Source organism: Hypanus sabinus, chromosome 6 (genome assembly GCF_030144855.1).
Source record: "Hypanus sabinus isolate sHypSab1 chromosome 6, sHypSab1.hap1, whole genome shotgun sequence".
Taxonomy (NCBI): Eukaryota; Metazoa; Chordata; class Chondrichthyes; order Myliobatiformes; family Dasyatidae; genus Hypanus; species Hypanus sabinus.
This window is the reverse complement of record NC_082711.1, coordinates 44332089-44352685: the sequence shown is the minus strand read 5'-3', so window position 1 is coordinate 44352685 and position 20597 is coordinate 44332089. Positions and strand designations below refer to the sequence as shown.

Genomic DNA, 20597 nt, shown 5'->3' with positions numbered 1-20597 from the left:
AATCTTTTCCAAAGTGTGTAAAGAATCCTAAATTTGTCTTTTTTCATTCCTATTCTATGTTTACACCTGGTGTACAGAGCACTTAATCAAAATTAAAAATTTGCCATCCTTAAACCCTAAAAACTCCTTATCTCTGTAACATCACCTAGCCCTACAAAACTAAACATTCTGATTCTCCAGTTTTCATGTTTTGTCCCTCCCTTTGCAACTCCTCTGGCACCATATCTGAGCTACCTTGACATCACTCACTCTAAAGACTCATCCAAATTCTCCAAGTTTCATGTGTTTACTTACCTATGAGTATGTTTTAGAAAGTGCTTGGAATGACTTCAATGTTATGTACTGTTTGCAATATAGTCTGTACTTCATTTTATTGTTATAGAAATAAAGTTTGTAGTTCAAGGCAGCTTTCAAAAGATGTAGAAAAAAATTGATGGCAAACCATGACAGAGCAGTCACACTTCACTGATACTCCAGCATGTCATGCAGGGAAAATGGGGCCTTATAACATGACGTGTATCATTACAAAAAAGAAATGTGAACTTGAAATAGACCAAGCCTGAAATACAGTGGAACTAATTTCAACTAAATTTTGCTGAATGATTTATTTAATAAGGATAGCTTAATTGAAATATTATACAGGGAATACTTTGTACCTGGTTTCAACGCACCATAAATATGGAATAATATTTATCTACTAGAGTGGTACTTTGGAATGATTTATATAACTGAACTGATTGGAAACATGGGATTATTCACTTTGTAAGTACAACAGACTGATTTATGCTTTAGTCTGTGCCGGTCAATTTATGGACAGTGGCCCTTGATACTATGCCTCTGCTTTAATATCAAGTGCACTGCTCTGAGGTTTGAAGTCAGGCTGATTCAATTAAACATTATAAAATGAAGGACTTTTAAACACATTTTATTTATATTTGGTAATCAAAAGATTGCTGTGTAATGAAAGAAAATTAAACTTAAAAATTTCAAGCTGGAGATCTAAAATGAAAACAGAAAGTACTGAAAAATGTTTAGGAGGTCAGGTAGCATCTGTGAAAATAAAAACAGAGATGAAAAAATCCTTTGTCCTAACCAAAGAACAAAGCAACATCTGTAGAGTCAAAAGGTGCAAGATGACATCTTGGATAGAGTCCTTGCACTAGGACTAAGAGCGAAGGAGAAAGATTGCCAGTAATAGCAGTACAGGACAGGAGCAAGACAGAAGCTGGTAAAATCATTTGGTGGAGTGGGGAGACTATGGATAGATGGAACCAGGTAGGGAAGGAAGGGGGCAGAATGGGAAAACTAAACAAAGGAAGAACGTTGGTGGATGGGAGAGTATATGGGAAAGTAGCATTCTTAGCCATCCTTCACCGGCCTCTCTACAACTTGAAACTTGATTTTTCTCTTTCCCTGTTCTGAGGGAAGGTCATTAACCTGAAAACTTAATATGTTTTTTCTTTCCTAATCTGATGAATGTTTCCAGCATTTTCTGTTCTTACTTTTCACGTAATAAGACCAATCCAATTAAGGTTGCTGGGGTGCCAGATGGAAGCCAACTTAATTTGGCAATCTTTGAATGTAAACAACACCTAAGGATGAGGAGGGAGGTGGAAGTTATTTGCAGATTCTTTTGTATGTCTTTAAATAGTCCACTATTGACAGCTTGAAGGACAGGTAGAAGGATGGAATAGAAAAAAATAATAAGGAATAAAAATGTCACAATATATTAATCTGTAAGGCAGATAATGTCCAACATCTGCTCACCTATTCCCTGACTATTAAATCACAAGATGAAATATCACTTGGGTCACTAAACATGAACAGTAGGACAAAAATAGCTCTCCACTCTATACATGTCATTATTCCTATTGTTATCATTTTTAAAGGAGCTAGTTAAAGAGCTGTGTTCAGTTTGTTATTATATAATTCAATATCCTATGACACATAGCTTATGACTATTATATACTTACATTCCATATAATGTAATCTCTGCCTTGAATAAGGGTCAGTCTAACTGCTTCTTCAAAGCATAGAAGCAAAGAATATATCTATGAGGAAAGATACATTTGAAACCAATTCAAAAATATAGATAAAGTACTTACGCCATATTTTCAGGATCAACCGCACATTCACCCACTGCTTTGGTGACATTTACAAGAAGAGCGTTATTTGTTCCAGTTAAAAGATTAACCAAAGGTTCAATTCCTTCAGATTTTCTGATAGCAGCTCGAATAGTCCGGTCTCGTGCACATTGCCCCAAGGCTCCGACGACATTGATAAGGACTTCTTCGGGTTGACCAACCAGTAGATGAATCAATGTTTCAACAATCCTTAGGTTTTTAAACCTTTAAGAAAAAGTGAGAAAAAATCTGATACAGACTATTTTACAAAATGTGTTACAAATGTACACAAATCTAGCCAGATAACTGAGGACATAAACAAACAGCATATTGTGGCCAAATCCCACAAAATGCTTTGATAAAGCTTGTCAACCTCAACATTAATATAATATAGAGGTAATATTAAGTAAAAATATTATCTTAAAATACATTTTGATAGGTAATATGTTTCCTTAATATGTTGCCTTTGTGTTTATGGGTTTCTTAAATATGATTATTAATATCCAGGATCTTCCTTAAAATGTCATGAGTAACATACTGCCAACTTAGTAAGTTACTTACTTAGTATATTAAGACTCATCCCGGTAATGACTTAACATAATGCAAGTACACACAATAAAATCTCCATATCAGCATTAAGTTGTTTTCCTCTTTTTGTTTAAAGAAGAAACAAAGTTTCCAACTAGCGTGTTGGCCCCACTTAGCTTATTGAGTTAACAAGGAGAGGAAGATATACTTCAATAATATGCATCCAGAAAAGCATGAGGAGAAGCAGGAAGAGGATATCACAAGAAGAACATTATTCGTTGCAGTTAAAATGTTAATCAATAGTTCAATTCTTTTTATCAAATAGTTCAACCTTTTTAGATTTTCTGATAGCAGCTCTAGTAGTCTGATCTTGTACACATTGCACCAAGAAACATTGCTCCATATCAACATAGTTTCATAAGTCATAATTTACAAATCATTCAATTCTTTAAGGATATAACAGGCCGAGTTGATAAACTGGAACCCTTTAACTATAGTGTAGTTTGACTTCCAAAAGATGGTGGTTGTCCAGAGTATTAGATGATGACAGGAAACCAGCAGGGGGAAGTTTTTAAAATGGAAAGGCCATTGGGCATAGTACCACTCTCTCAACCTCAGAAGTTCAGGTCCAGTGGCATAAGTATTTATTGCAACTGGTGACTTCTTTGGTTATAGTGGATGAGTATGATTTCTTCTGTGTCTTGTCATGATCCTCATTCTCCATGGTGAATTGCAAAATCACCTTCCTGGCCGTTGGATCTCACTGTAGATATCATCTGCCCAGTCAGCCAGAGCTGACTCTGCATGCTAGGACAGGTGTGATCCTATTTCACCAGGGTATGAGGCCTGCCAGCTACCTTTATCTGGTTTTGCCAACCTATCGATGTGGTGTACCGGGCCAATGCTACTCTCACATGGAAACAGCTAACTGAGAGTTGAGCGTCCAGTGGGGACTAAAGGTGAATGAGCTGCCCTAGAATGGACACAAGTCCTTACCCCAGAGATGCAACCCTTTCCTGGACAGTCCATTTGACAAGATTCTGCATAAAAAGCTAGTGTCCAAGATTAGAGCTTACAGTATTGGAGGAAGTGTACTTGGACTGGTTATTGCATGGAAGACAGAGAATCAAATTAATGGATCTTTTCCAGCCTGAAAGAATGTGGATATCAATTGCTACTTTTAATATCAATGATCTAAAGGAGGATTAGAATGTCAGATACTTAAATTTGCCAACGACATGAAAATAAATGGAAGAGCATTTTGGAAAGGGATATTGCAACCAATATCGATTCAAGAAGAATCTATGCTCTCAATATAAGCATACCATTGCTTTACTCTTTTAGAGAATTAGTGTTATTTCATTTTTCAAATAAGTAACCAGAGATGCATTTGGTTGAAAAGCTCTATATAAAGTGAGTATTGCCAGAATTCTTTGTTACCATAGAATGGAGCCAAGGAAGGCAACTCATAATTCAATTATTATACAGTAGTTTTGGTAGTGTGATGATTATTTTCACTGTCCTATCCCAGTGCAGTAAGTCAAACATTACTGTGCCATCCAAGCACATGTATGAGCCCATATTCATGACTGTGGTAAGACTGTCTTGTTGAAGCATTGCTTGTGCCAGCATTGCTCCTCAGAGAAGTCTTTAAAAATCCAATAAATTATGGATGAATAAAATCTACAATAAAATGATTATGAATCATTCCCTCATCTTTTACCAACTGGAGTGATAGATACAGGCAAAGGCCTCTTTGCAGTAACTTTTAGGTACATAAATGTTGTTGGAAGTCCAAGGAAAGCTTATGTTAAGTACGAACAGCCTGCAGAAGAAACCTGCTGTGGAGGCGAGTGACAAAAAAGGCAGTTTAGATGTGTATGTTTGTTAAGTAGCAGGATTCTGGTTAAAATATCCCCCTAAGTAAAAGCCAATTGTGCTTGAGTAACCAACAACTGTTATCTTTTGGAGCACTGCTGAAAATTACTCTAAAGCAATTGACACTCTCTTTGGATTATTATTGTATCATTGGATACAAGTTTTGAGCTGAAAACTATCACTGGAACTAATAAGAAAGCATGACAAAAGGTTATAAAACAGACTCAGAATAGGTCACACCTTTGTTCTCAGCTAAACTTATTTTCAATTACACTGAAGTGCTTTCTGCAACTCTATGAGGGCGAAATTCTCACGTCTTTATTTTACTTGTATTTTTAAAAATAACTTCATACTTGGCTATTATTTCAGTTCTTATTCCCACTTGTGCCTTCAACAACTACTGCACATAAATTCATGTGAATTAAGACATTTTTCTTCATATTATATTGACAGTATCTTAAATGATTAATTAGGATAGATTATTTGCCAATTTAGCCTAATTGAAAAAAGATAACTGCTGTTTTGCTTTTATGTTGGCTTTCATAACCAACTCAATTTTTGATGCCTAAATTGGAATAATTTTATTTTACTTCCCTGTTTTGTAGCAGCATTTAAAAAAAATCATTTAAATATCAATGGGTAATTTTAACCCGGTCTTTCAGGGAGTAATTAGGGAATTGGTAAGGAGTAAATGGAGCAGGGGAGGTAGCATGTATGGCTACTCATCTAGAAAGGTTACACAAGTTGAGACCTGCTTAGGAACCAGTTAAAATATAGTTACCCTGAGGGTGTTCAATGATAAATGTAACTCACAATGTCACTTAACAAATAAACTCTTCTTGGGCTTCCAGCCAGGTACAGGTGTTGATTATAACCCAAGTTTCAATGACAAACTCTGCATCTTCATTAGGGATGATGCCTGGGTATGCCTAGTCTGGTGGTATTTGTTTCACCGTAGTCAGTCTCATGGAGTTGCAGCCAGGATAACACCCTTTCACCACTACCCTACACCTTTTATGGGCAAGTCAATTACACAATCAGATTGCAAAGTTAACAACAGAACTGATCTTAATAAGGAAACTTGCAAATAATGTTCAACAATTGAGAGTTCCCAGATCTCCTTTTATCTGTTTCATGGGCATGCTAAGGGTAGATCTTTTGGAGGATTGACTGTGATGTGACCACAGCTGCATATTAACTTGGTTTTCTTTTGCTAACAAGGAAGATACAATGATGTTTGTAAAAATCAAGATATGATGAATGACAGATGAATTATAGCTGCAACAATAATTTGTGTATGTTATGGTGCCAATATTAAGAAGCTGAGGCAGAAAATATTCAATAAATGTTTCTTAATCATACCTTAATCAGAAGTATTTATTTGGTTTTTAACAGGAAATTTTAATTCTATCCAAATAATTTGCTGGAGCAATAACTTCTAAGTCATTTTGTTTGTCCAAGAAACTTTAGCAATATTTATTACCCATTAAGTTAAATAAAGTCCACATCAGGTACATTTAAAATTGACGTGAAGTATGTTTTTCATAACTTTGCAATATGCTAGCAACTAAAAAGAATGTTTTGATTTTGATAAAAGAATTATTGGTGGCAAAAACTCTTCACAATCTTGTTGAAAAATTAGACTACTTCACAGAAGCTTAATTCTCCTAATGGCTATTTTGAAACTGATTGGGAAGAAAATGCAAAAGGAAATTTGCATAATGGGCAATAAACTGAAGGGTAAGTGGACTGTTTTAAGGTTCTATAAGATTACAGACATACCATTGGAACAGTATTAGGCCATTCAACCCATTGTGTCTGCTTTACCATTCCATCATGGCTGATTCATTATCCATCTCAACCCCATTCTCTTACCTTCTCCCCATAACCTTTGACTCCCTGACTAATTAAGAACCTATCAACCCTCACTTTAAATATACCCAATTGCTTGGCCTCCACAGCTATCTGTGGCAATGAATTCCACAGATTCACTACTCTCTGGCTAAAGAAATACCTCCTCATCTCTGTTCTATAGTCATAGATCATTTACAGAAGTCACATGAACACAGCCAGAAAGATTATTAATCATAAACCAATTATTGCAAATAGTGCAAATGTAAAAAGAAAAAAGAAAAAGCAGAAAACATTGCAACAGAGTTTATATGATTTAGAAAATAGATTCTCAGTTCACAAGGGTTTAAAGGAAATTTAATGACAGTGCTGCTGATGATGATGTCGATGATGATGTGGTGCTATAATATTAAAAGAATCACAATGTACTAAACATCATAAAATATGCATATCATAGTATGGAAACAGGCCCTTCATCCCATCTTGTCCTTGCCGCACAAAGTATGTATATCCTCCTGATTATGATAAGTTATTTAACGCAACACAGGATTTAAAATCCATGCTCTGACCTCAATACTATGATATCAGCAACCAACTAACACTGTCTTTACTAAGTCTTGCTATGGTATACATTCATGGAGCTTAAAGTCATGAGTTGTTACCATTGGTTTAAGGTTTAAGGTAGCTGGTGCTGAATGAAACTATTTCAAAGGAATGGTGGTGCAACCACTGTGTGCAATTTTCTAGATGATTTTGGAACATGTTTACTCAAATTTGCAGTTCAGTTTATCCTAGGAACCAGCTTACCAAAAAAAAAGTCTTCCAGAGACTCAGTTAAGATTTCACTGGGGTAATCCATAAATGAAGATTAATGAGTTGCGTATGCATGGCTGTGAATACAGTCACTCAAAGGGGTTTTGGGGTGAAAGAAGGGATCTAGATTTCATTAGATTACTCGAATTGTTCAGGCACTACCCCGAAGATTGACAGTGGCTTTGTGGAACCTAAATTGATTTTCCTTTCTGAGGATGTTAGGGTGTTTTTGTGGATAGGACATATAGCAAAATATTAACTTCAGCCACCAATCTTTAGACTTGAACATGGACTGTAGGTTAAATTTAAATGCAGCTCCGGACACTCAGGTCCTAGAGCAGTTATTTGAAAAATAAGACAAAGTGGATTAACATTTAATTTGGTTGTCTGGAGTGAGGGTGCAAAGGAGGAGGTATGAAAGTTATATGTATCTCAAAGGAAGCATTTTGGATACATTGTAAAAATAGAATTGTTCTTTGATCTTTAGCATATAAAATGTCACTAATGTTGGGTCTAACAGGCCTCTTGCTCCAAAAGGGTCTTAATAGGATGCTTGCTGTATCTCATTTTGTCGAATAAACTACTTCACATCTACCAGCTATGGGAAATGAGAGGGAAACCGATCGAATGTTGAAAGGCCTCAACAGAGTGGGTGTTAAGAGGGTACTTCCCATGCTGGGGACGACAAGGAACAGAGGACACAGCCTCAAGATAGGGAAGCATCCTTTTAGAATGGAGACAAAGAACAATTTTCTAGACAGTGGTGAATCTGTGGAATTCATTGCTACAGGCATCTGTGGAGGCCAAGCCATTGGGTGTATTTAAGGCAGAAGTTGATATATTCTTGATTAGTCAGCGCATGAATGTATATGGGGAGAAGGCAGGAGACTGTGGCAGAGAGGAAAAATGGATCAAGCACGATGAAATGGCGGAGCAGACTTGACAGCTAAATGGTCTAATTCTGCTCCTATATCTTATGATCTTACAGTTGTTTATACGATTGCAAGACTTAAGTAAATCTCCCAAATGAAAGGAATACACCCCACCCCAATCAAACAGTTCAGAGTCATCACTAAACAGTCGCACATACACTACATTCATGGGGGAAACTACTACCCTTGATTGTGGTTCTGACTTTTAATGACTCTGCTGGAACTCTCCTAACCTGAGTAGCCTGCAAAGGAGGCTCCACTCGGAAAGGGACATCTGAACGAAAAATAGATTCTAACTGGAGGAATTTCAAGGCAACTTTACACAACATGAAGAAGAGGTGCTGCCTGACAGGACAGTTGCAAGGAGAACTGGAAGAATCCTGAGCTTAGGAATGCATAGTAGTAAGATGGTTAGCATAACAGTGCCAGTGACCCAGGTTAAATTCCACCACAGTGTGTGTAAGGAGTATGAATGTTCTCCTCATGACCATGTGTGTTTCCTCCAGGTGATTCTCTTTCCTCCCACATTCCAAAGACAAAGGGGTTAATAAGTTAATTGGACACGTAAATGGGTGCTGCAGGCTCTTTGTTACTGTGCTGTATTTCTAAATAAATGAAGATTAGAATCTGCTGGTGCTTTATGATTGGAACATTAATTTCATTTAGTTTTTCTTTAATGAATTATGGGGAAGCTTTAACTAAGAGGGTAAACTATAGAGAGGACATTAGATGAGAACAATGGCAGATTGCAGTTTTTTTCCCCTCTGATTTATTCATGTTGGCAAAGGGCATTGTTGGTAAGGCCAGCATTTAACAGTTATTCTCAAATGCCCTTCAGAAGTTTGTGCAGGACCTCCATTTTCAGCTGCCTCACTGACAGTGAAATTACCTCTCTAATCATCAGAACAGAATTATGGGGGAAGGTGTTCCAGGACTTCTCCCAAAGAATTAGCAAGTATTTTCATATCAGCATGGTGTGGGACTTGGGAGGTGAATATGTAGGTGGCTATGCTTCCGTTAACTTCCTGACCTTAATCCCTCAATGCTGTTGTGGAAACCCTTCTATGATGATACAGTGCATCTGTGACCTCTTTGCCTAGTGATATATAGATCAGGCTGTTGTATAGTGTACTAATTATTTAACTGCATTTCTCTAATTTCACATCAATTTAAATAATCATCTATGTACTTGTAAATAAATTATTAGAAATGTAAGTCATGATCTCAGATGAGAAAATAAGAAATACAGATGCAAAGCAATTTCTTTACAAAGGCTGGAGGTATTACAAAAATCTGCTGGTACAATAGAATCTCCTGATCCACTTCCACTTATGTTACGCTTATTATAGTAATTTGAAAACAAGTAATTACCAGAGAAGGTGAGTATAGAAGGAAATGAGAGTTCTTTGAACATTGATTTTGTTATTTTACAAATAGACTATCTAAGGGAACATTCAAGTTAGTTTGACTTCAATAGAATAGTTTGGCTATCCAGTGGTCTAGCCATTACTGCTATATAAGAATGTGTGGTTTCTAGCTACTTGGCTGCAAGGGCACTTGGTCCTGAATTCTCTTTTATTCTGGAAATGAATTCTCTCATGAGAAGCCAGACAGATGCTATTCTAACACGTGTGTGTCAGAGCAATCAAGCAACATTTGCAAGGATTTCTCTTTACCCCTTCCCCCATTTCATGCTGTAAGGTTAATAATTCTCCAACAACTTCAAAAAGCTAATCTTGAAAAGTTTGAATGTGGGCCAAGACAGGGAGCTGCATGAAAGTGGAATCGGGTCTGGTCTATTCATAATCTACCACATTCCCCATCACCCAGAGAGTTTCTCACATTTCTCACAGAGTAGCAGTCGCCTGATGTGGGTATACATTGTTGCTAAATATGGTTATTTACATACAACAGATTTTGTTTTCCTAAAATACAGATTTTATAGATTATCAGAAATAATTATTTCACAATATAATTTAACTGCTCCATGGTGGTAAACACAAATATCCTTAACAAATTAAGCATAGAAAGTTAAAAATTACACTTTAACACAGAATATCCCTTAGATAATACTTTTTGTATTTGGATCTAATGTTATGGATTTTTCAATTATTTTTCATTTGTCTTTGGTATGTTAGTAATGCTGAAAATCCAGCATTTCCAGCCCACACCAATTTTCCTTAGAGAAGTTATGAACCTTGTTATTTCTGTGTGGAAATATGGAATGAGCTGCCAATGTAAGTAAGTGATGGATACAATTCCGATGTCACTGTTTAAGAGAAGTACATGAAGGGAGGGGCATTGAGGGTTATGGTCCGGGTGCAGGTGAGTGGGACTAGGCTATTTAAATAGCTTGGCATAGAATAGATGGGCCAAAAGGCCTGTTTTCTATTACTCTAAGTTGGTGAGAAAGTCATTCTTGAACTACTGCAATCCTTCAAGTGAAAGTATTCCTAAAATCCAACTAAGGAGAGTTTTCAAGATTTAAACCAAATAATAAGAAGGACTGACAATACATTTCTAGGTCTTTTTGATGTGTTGCTTAAAACCATAGTGACCAATGATGAGTGTTCCTATGTACCTGCCAACCTTGTCCTTCTTCTCTATTTCAATAAGATATTAGCTAATCTATTCGTGAATCCAGCTCCACCTTTCTGCCTTTTTCCCATAGCGCTTAATTACCCTACAGTTCAATAATCTACCTTACTGAATCTTAAATATATTTAATGAAGTAAAGAAATACTCTCTGTTCCTCCTCATCTCTGTCCTATATTTACTCCCCTAAATCTTGAGGTTACATTCCCTAGTTCTAAACTCACCTACCAGTTGAGTTTAGCATCTTGCCAACAATAGACATTAAACGAATTACCCTATTCTTCCCCTTTTTTCCTTCCTCCCCCTTTAAAGAAGTAAGTTGTTTTCCAATCTTCTGGTACCCTCCTGGAATTTAGTGAAGTTTGCAAATGATCAATTAGTAGGTCTATTATTGTTGCTGTCATATTTTTTAAAACCCTGAGGTGCACAACATTAGGTCCCTGCAATTTGCCCAGATTTATCCCTTGTGACGGGGATTTTTATGTTTATCCTTTTTATTGGAAATTAGCCTATATGCTATCTTAAAAATGATTTAACACATCTGCAACACACACAAAATGCTGGTGGAACACAGCAGGCCAGGCAGCATCTATAGGGAGAAGCACTGTCAACGTTTCAGGCCGAGACATCAACAGTGCCTCTCCCTATAGATGCTGCCTGGCCTGCTGTGTTCCACCAGCATTTTGAGTGTGTTGCTTGAATTTCCAACATCCGCGGATTTCCTTGCGTTTGCTTAACACATCTGCCTTTTCTTTGTTCCCTGTTATTGATTAATTGTCTCATCCTCTAGAGATCCGATACATACCTACTCACCCACCTTCTTCCTATTTATACTGTATGCTTGTTTTTGATCTCACACATAAGTTATCTTTCAAAATTGATAGAGTGGATGTGGAGAGGATGTGTCCTATGGTGGGAGAGTCTAAGACCAGAGAGCACAGCCTCAGAATAGAAGGGCGCTCTTTTAGAATGGAGATGAGGAGGAATTTCTTTAGCCAGAGAGTGGTGAATCTGTGGAGTTTGTTGCCATAGGCAGTGGTGGAGACCAAGTTGCCATAGGCAGCAGTGAAGACAAATGAAGGGTGCAATAGATCAATCTAAAACCAGTGTATTATGCCTAAACAATAGAGACTACAATGGGATGAGGGAGGATTTGGCTAGTGTAGACTGGGAACACAGGCTATATGGTGGGACAGTTGGGTAGCAGTGGAAGACTTTCAAAGAGATTTTTCAAGGTGCACAACAAAAGTATATTCCAGTTAAAAGCAAGGACAGTAAGGGTGGGGAGAACCAGCCTTGGATAACTAAGGAAATAAAAGAAGGTATCAAACTAAAATTTCATGCATACGAGGTCACTAAGAGAAGCGGGAAACTGGAAGATTGGGAAAACTTTAAAAAGCAACAAAGAACCACTAAGTGAGCAATAAAGAAAGGGAAGATAGATTCCGATAATAAGCTAGCACAAAATATAAAAAGGGATAGCAAAATTTTTTATAATTATTTAAATCAGAAAAGGATGGCTAAAATGAATGTAGTTTCGTTGGAGGACGAGAAGGGGGGATTGATATTGGGTAATGAGGAAATGGCAGGGGCTATTTTGTGTTGGTCTTCATGGTGGAGGACATGCCTAACATGCCAAAGAGAGATGTTATGGATGCAATGGGAGGTGAGGACCCTGATACAATAGCTATGACTAAAGAGGTAATGCTGAGCAAACTTGCGGGCCTAAAGATAGATAAGTCCCCTAGTCCTGATGGAATGCATCACAGGATACTCAAAGTAATGGAAAAAGTTATAGCAGAGGCTTTGTTAATAATTTACCAAAATTCTTTGGACTCTGGGCAGGTCCTAGCAGATTGGAAGATGGTGAATGTCATTCCACTGTTCATAAAAGGAGGTAGGCAAAATGTAGGTAACTATAGACCAGTTAGTTTAATATCAGTAGTTGGGAAAATGTTTGAAGTTATCATTAAAGAAGAAATAGCAAGGCATCTGTAAAGAAATGCATCCACCAGGCAGACACAGCATGGATTCAGCAAAGGCAGGCCTTGGTTGACAAACTTACCTGAGTTCTTTAAGGATATAATGAGTGCAATAGATGGAGGGGAAGAAATGGAAGTTATTTACTTGGATTTCCAGAAGGCATTTGATAAGATGCCCCATAAAAAGACTTATATGTAAGATAAGAATGCATAGAGTTCAGGGTGATATATTAGCATGGATAGAGAATTGGATGTTACTCTGGTTGACAATCAGTGGTGAGTGGTGTGCTTCAAGGATCAGTGCTAGGCTGCAACTGTTCACGATGCTCATTAACGATCTGGAAGAGGGGACCAAGTGTAGCGTATCTAAGCTTGCTGATACTAAATTGAGTGGGAAAGCAAATTGTGCAGTAGATACAGAGAGTCTGCAGAGAGATATAGATAGGTTAAGTGAATGGGCAAGGGTCTGGTAGATGGAGTACAATGTTGGTAAATGTGAGGTCATCCACTTAGGAAGGAAAAATGAAAGAGCAGATTATTACTAGATGATTACTAGATTGTTACTGCTACTATGCAGAGGGTCTTGGGAGTGCTCGTGCATGAATCACAAAAGGTTGGTTTGCAGGTGCAGCAGGCTTTCACGAAGGCAAATGAAATGTTGGCCTTCATTTCTAGAGGGATTGAACTTAAGAGCAGGGAGATTATGCTGAAACTGTACAGGGTACTGGTGAGGGCACACCTGGAGTACTGCATGCCATTCTGGTCTCCTTACTTGAGGAAGGATATACTGACTTTGGAGGTGGTGCACAGGATGTTCACCAGGTTGATTCCAGAGATGAGGGGGTTAAACTATGAGGAGAGATTGAGTCCCTTGGGACTGTACTCATTGGAATTCAGAAGGATGAGAGAAGACCTTATAGAAACGTATAAAATTATGAAAAAGGTAGATAAGATAGAGGCAGGAAAGATGTTTCCACTGGTAGGTGAGACTAAAACTAGGGGAGATAGCCTCAAGATTCAGGGGAGTAGATTTAGGACAGAGATGAGGAGGAACTGTTTTTCCCAGAGGGTAATGAATCTGTGGAATTCTCTGTCCAATGAAGCAGTGGAGGCTACCTCAGTAAATATATTTAAGACAAGGGTGGAGAGATGTTTGTATAATAGGGGAATTAAGAGTTATGGGGAAAAGGCAAGTAGGTGGAGATGAGTCCATGGCCAGATCAGCCATGATCTTATTGAATGGTGGAACAGGCTCAACAGGCCAGATAGCCTACTCCTGCTCCTATTTTTTATGTTCTTATGTTTTAAGTCTTTATGTATATTTGAGGCAGAGATTAATAGATTCTAGACTGGTCAGGGTATGAAGGGATATGAGGGAAGGAAGGAGATTGGGGACGAGAGGAAAAATGGATCAGCCATGATGAAATGGTGGAGTAGACTCAATGGGCCAAATGGCCTAATTCTGCTCGTATACCTTACGCTCTTATGGTTCAAAATCAATTTTCTCCCTCTTTATATTCTTTAGCTGTTGGGTCCTAAAAGCATTCCAATCCACCAGCCCGTGCCACATTGTATGCTCTAACTTTCAATTTAACATTATCCTTGGCTTCAAATAAGGTTATCAATGGGGGGGAGGGGTGGAAATGGGGAAGAAATCCTGGATGGCAATTTCAGTCCGGAGGATCAGGCAGCTAAGGCCTATTCTAGCCCAATACCTGTGTTTGTACAGTAAATAAAAAACCACAACTGCAATACCTTTTAATGCAAAGGTTAATGTAATTTCTCCCTTACTTGTCAATGTTATTTGAAATGAATAACCTATAAACCAGCTTCATTCTAGGATCAAAGCTTCTTAGTCATTATTGTTAAATACCTGTCTACATTCTCCATACTTATGGCACATTTCCAGACGGCTCCTGTAGCAGCTGCCAACAACTCTTTATTGTCAGACCTGTTGAAGAGTTTTACCAGTGGTTCTAGTCCATTATGAGCTCGAACAAGATTACGCGTTTCCTCATCCTCTCCACACTAGGAAAGGAAAGCACAAAATTATACTTAGAATCAGAAATAAAATAGATTCATACCTAAAACACATTTGATGCGTCATAAACTGTTTATGAATGCTATTTTTTTAACATTTGTTTGACACTGGTATTTTTCTTGATAAATAATAAAATGCAGCTATTTCTCAATTTAAGAATATTCAACTAATGACAAAATATTCTTTAAGTGTATGTCCCCTGTTTACAAAGTTCTTTCTCACTATAATGAAAAGTGCACCAATCTCCAGCTGTAATGTATTTGGTACTTCCTTCACTGCCATTTTGCTTTTGTTAAAATCTTGAAGGATGTTAAGTATACATTTTACTGAATCACAATTCATTTTCTGGATTCATCTAAATTTATTCACTGCATTATTCAAATGGTTACAAAACATTCTTTATATCTTCTTTAAAACATTACATCAATCTATGGGCATTAATACAAGGCCTGATATAACCAAAATGAAAATGTTGAATGTTCGTTTTAATCAGCCATTTAAAAGACTTTTGTATAAGTCCATGGAAAACTTAGAAGAATTGAGGCCAAATTGTGGTGTGACAATGCAATGTAACAGTCTTAATTATTGCACTAGAATCATGTCTTGTCATTTCTATCTCCCTTCATCAACTGGTATTGTGTGAGGAATTACCTGGTCAAAAAGAATCACATTGCATACAACTTCCCCAAACATCTGGTTAAAGTTGAGGATGTGACTGATAATGTTTCTGTACCATTTGATACCCCCAATACTACTTTATTTTTGCAATGTACTGGCAAATTAGCTACTGCTATGGTTATGACTTATTACCCACTCCATGTGATTTCAGGGCTGTATAGCAATGATGAACCCACGATTCAGGAAGTTTGGAGAAGATGCATCAGTGCTACTCAGAAGGTGAATCAATATAAAAATAAGCAATTAACAGAGAAAATTATAGCCATTGTGTGCATAACCCACAAATTTATGAATCATAAAAATATTAGAGAATACATTGTCAAGTTGGCAAATTATAATGGGCTTGAGGAAGTTGAACAGGATGGCATGGAACAGTAAGTGAAGGCTCATGGCAAGGAGCTTGCAAATAAAGATTTATTAAGGGCCAAGCAAGAGATGTTAGTACATAATATGAAAAGACTTTGTGGATGCCCATCTACTTGGGGAAATAATTGCTAATTTCAAAGTTGACAATCCAGGTGTGAAGCAATTGACAATCCAATGTGTGGCTATTTGATAGGAAATGTTATGTTTTATTATCAGGAGCTTTAGAAGAAGAAATATTGGAGTGCCGATTCTCATAACACCTTTAAGCTTTGATCTTTGCAAACTCAGATCTTTTTAAAATCAATAACAATTCTCCACCTTATCTTTGCCACCGCTACTTCAACACTGACACTTGCATGAATTGGGAGCAGCAGAAGACCCTCAATTCCAGCAATGAATAAGGCCTAGGGTAACTTTGTGCATTCACAGATCTATATTCCTATCTACTCAGAGTATTGTTTCCACCATTGTTTTTCAAGAATCTGGCTCAAGATTAAGCTTTCACAACCCTTTGAGGAAGAGAGTTCTAAAACACTTGGGCTTCTATAAGTGAAAGTGCTTCCTTGCATGTCTGTCCTTATTTTGACACAGTGATCCCTAGTTCCAGATTCTCCCTCTCAAATACCACTCAAACAAGACATGCCAGGATTAAACCTTGTTTGTTGAGAAACCTGAAAGTGTACAGGAAGCAATGTTGTAATTTAGTTTAATATTTAATTTTATTAAAAGCAGGATTTAATTATTCTGAAAACTCGAACTGATGTAGTTTTTAAGTGGTTAGGTTTCTTTGAATTTAATTCCTGAGGTCAGCAAAATAACCAGAACCTTTCAAATAAAAGCATTTGAAAAGCAACAATGAATCTATTGGTGGGACTCAGGAGGTCAAGCAACATCAGTGGGAGAAAAAGGAATTGCCAAAGTTTCAGGATTGAAAATGGTCAATATGAAGAGAAGAGGGGATTCATGGGGTAGAAGTCTGAGCTGAATGCTAGGCTGAGGAGAGTGAAAGAAAGCTGGCAAGTTCTGCCAGATATCGAGCAGAGGAGGAGAGTTGGGGAGCAGTGCTCATGAATAATATATAGCGGCAGACAAAGAAAGAGAAAAGGGAGAGGCAAATGGAGGAGGGTAGGATGAGGGAACTGTGAAGGTTGGAAAAAGCTGATGGAGGAAGATAAGCAGCAACACAAAGCTCAAAATAATTTATTATACAAGTATTTATCTGTCACCATATAGTAGAGATTAATTTTCTTGCAGGCACAAAGGAATCTGATGAGTAAATGAGGTGATAATGGAACCTTCAAAGGGAGAAATTGCAGTTGGAACCAGAACTAGATAAGAGAGTGGAGGACTAGGGAGAGGGGGATGCCTGTGGTTGAACTGTATATGCTGGGTGGTTGGAACCAGGAGGGGGAAGGAGTGATGGGATAGTAGACAAAAATGGAAGGACTGAGGAAGGAGGGGTGGGGTAAATGGGGTAAGGGGGAGAAAATACCAGAGAAAAGGATTAGCTAAACTCTGTGGTCACGCATTGAGCTGTTTACTACACAGATGGAATTTGAGTTGTTGCTCCTTTGGTTTGCATTGGGTTTCCATGTCTCAATACCAAGGCAAAATACCTTTGCATTGTCAAGTCTCTTGCGTCTCTAAGGTAATTGAAATACATTCACAATGTATGATTTTTCACTTAACAAAACATTGTCTAAGAAGTTAACCATTTTGAAAATAGAGGTAAACCTATAAAACACTTAAGAAGAAAAGCACAGATGCATAAGCAATAGAAAAGTTCATTTATAACCTTTAAGAATGTTGCACAGAATATAATGCACTTTTAAGCATTGTTCTTGTGCAGATGACAAACTCAACTTGGCTTGATGTATTACGTGTATGAAACACTAATAATGTGCTTGCATCAAGTTCTTTTGTGTGCTAGGGGAAATAAATCTGCTTATTTTACAACTATGAAGCAGAAAAATGTCAGATAATTTCCCAAAGACTCAAATGGCAATAATTTAAGATTTACTACAATTCTCTGTATTCCACTTGATTCTGCAGTGTCCAGCAATCACTAGCTTTAATGAGCATAAATAATGTTTTTAAAAAGAATGATATAATAAATATCATGATGCTGGCTGATAACTTGTGACTTTTCCATAGAAAATCAAGCAAAAGGAGCTTTGAGTATAAAAGCCAGTGATGTACAACAAATTGACTAAATGTGTGTACCCAGTGCAAAGGGAGTAGATTAAGCTAGGCAATACCTCAATGCTGATCAGCTAATGGGGATGGTGGCATTTCCAATCTACATAGCTGATTACACCAATGTTCCTTTGCCACTCTCACCCTGTGCTAGCTGTCTCTCCTACAGTATTGAAACCAGCATTTCACAATTGCTGCTGTTTTCCAACAGTACATTCTAGTAGAAACATGATAGACTGCAGATGCTGGAATCTGGAGAAACGCACAAAAAGGTGGTGGAATTCAGTGGATCAGGCAGCATCTATGGATGGGAATACAGTCAATGTTTCAGGTGGAGACTTTTCTTCTGGACCTGATACCATTCTGGTGCATTAGAGGAACACAAGTGAAATACAATTTTAGTGCTCTCACAGTACTGTTTTCTCTTCGTGCCCCTCGCAGTGGAGTTGTTTGGAAGCAGAGCCTCCATCTTTTACACACAAGCTCAAAAATGAAAAGTATAAGCACAGTAAGTTGGGCAGATCTGTCTACCTCTTTGAGTTTTTAATAAGGAAGATCAGAGGTGGAGACAGTCAGTAATTTTAAATTCCTGAGTGTCACTATCTCAGAGGACCTCTCCTGGACTCATCACATAAATATAATTGCAAAGAAAGCCCAACAGCAGATCTACTTCCTCAGTCAAGGTTTGTCATGTCATCAAAAACATCAGCAAACATCTATTAATGAGTGGTGGAAAGTTTGCTGACTGGCTGCATTATGGGAAGGTATGGGAACACTAATGTCTTTGAGCAGAAAATCCTACAAAATGTAGTGGATTTGACCCGGAACATCAGGGGTAAAGCCCTCCCACCATTGCACACATTTACATGAAACTTCATAGAAAAGCAGCATCCATCAACAAAGTTCCTCACCACCCAGGCCATGCTCCTTTCTCGCTGCTGCTATCAGCTAGAAGGTACAGATGCCTCAAGACTTATAACACTAAGTTCAAGAACAGTTACTACCCCTCAACCATTGAGCTCTTGAACAAAGGGAATAAATATACTCATTCTATTTCTGGTGTTTCCACAACTGATGGTCTCACTTTAAGGAGTCTTTATCTTGTTATTGCATGCTCTTGTTATTTATTGCTAGTTATTCATATATGCATTTGCACAGTTGTTCATTGATCCTGTTTACAGTTAGTGTTTTATAGATTTGCTAAGTATGCCCACAGGAAAAAGAAACCCAGAGTCGTATGTGGTGACACGTATGTACTCTGATAATAAATTTTACTTTCAGCTTTGTATTTGTGGTTTTTTTAGGATGATACATATCTGAAGTTGTAATGTAGTAAGATAAAGGCTCCAAAAGGGTATAAATGGAAATGTACTCTTGCCTCTCGTACTCCACCAGTTTTCATGTCTAGGTTGCAGATCAACTTGGCTTTTTGAAGAAAATTCTTTTATTTAGGCAGTGTTTATATCAACATTTCTTTACAAACAATTTTCTTAGGAAGCCCCCAATAGATGATGGTAGATGATAATAAATTTACTTTGAACTTTGAAGTTTTCAACAGAATGAGTTTAGAAAATGCACAGGATCAATTTACCAATCCAATTAACTAGCTTCCCATCAACCCAGTATCCCTGAAGCATCAACACCAAAGTGCATAGTAGACACAATCCTGGCACAACCTCTGGGATCTCAGCCCACATAATTCAGGGAATTATTTCTTTCTTTCTGATAATATTCATTCATAAATATCTTCCTATAAAATAAACTAACTTTTACAAATTGTTATAAATTGTCATCACATATCATTAACATTAAAACATTGTAAACTAAATGAAATAAAAGCACCTTCATAATGCTTTGTAAACTCATTTCATATTAACACTTTAGAAATATTATGAAGCAACATACCCAAAGATTTAAAAAATAAACATTATTCTTATATTTGTACCTTGAAAATGGCACAGGCACAATGCATTTGAAGTTCCTCACTTTCACTGCTAAGATTTCGTACCAGATCTTTAATCATATTTTCTGTTCGAATAGCCAAACTATAACTAGGCTGAAAAATAGAGAAAAAAGGTTGCATTCAGTTAATTCTATAGAATGTTACATGTTTCTTTTATGCTTGGAATTTAATGGATGTGGAAGTGAATGTTGTTTGTAAATTTTTTATGAAAAGCCATTCATAAGGAAAGTGGAATGGTTGGAAAACATGGTTAGACAATTATTTTCATTCACTTTTTCATGATTTTGCAATACAAAAATTCAAGAAAATTTGAAATAAGATCAACTAAACTTGTTGAAGCTCATTAGTTAGAGACTGATGTAACAATGATTTCAGTTGCATATTCAGACTTGTGAAGTACTGATCTGACACCAACATGTAGGGAGTGCATTCAATTAAGATTGGATTAAGAGGAATCAAGTAGATTAAAAAGATAAATTGAAAATGAGGTTAACAGCTGCAGGATCACAGTTTACACACCACCAAAGGCTATAATCAAAGATACTGCATGATGCCGTCTCTAAACAAAAAAACAGTCCATCCCAATGCATTTCAAATCATAATCAGGGACTTCAACCAGGCTTGTTTGAAGAAAACTGTTTTTTGTTTAGA

The 20597-nt window shown here is 37.2% G+C and overlaps 1 protein-coding gene across 8 annotated transcripts in view; it reads right to left on the bottom strand.

Annotated features, from left to right (window-relative positions):
• odad2 (outer dynein arm docking complex subunit 2) overlaps positions 1–20597 on the bottom strand; it is a 204490-nt gene that overhangs the window by 77067 nt on the left and 106826 nt on the right. For all 8 annotated transcript variants that reach the window (XM_059972023.1, XM_059972020.1, XM_059972025.1 and 5 more), the window contains 3 exons: positions 19929–20039; positions 14576–14730; positions 2106–2348 (listed from right to left, as the gene is read on the bottom strand). In XM_059972023.1, coding sequence (XP_059828006.1) covers positions 2106–2348; positions 14576–14730; positions 19929–20039 — 509 coding nt within the window. The remainder of the gene's footprint in view (positions 1–2105; positions 2349–14575; positions 14731–19928; positions 20040–20597) is intronic.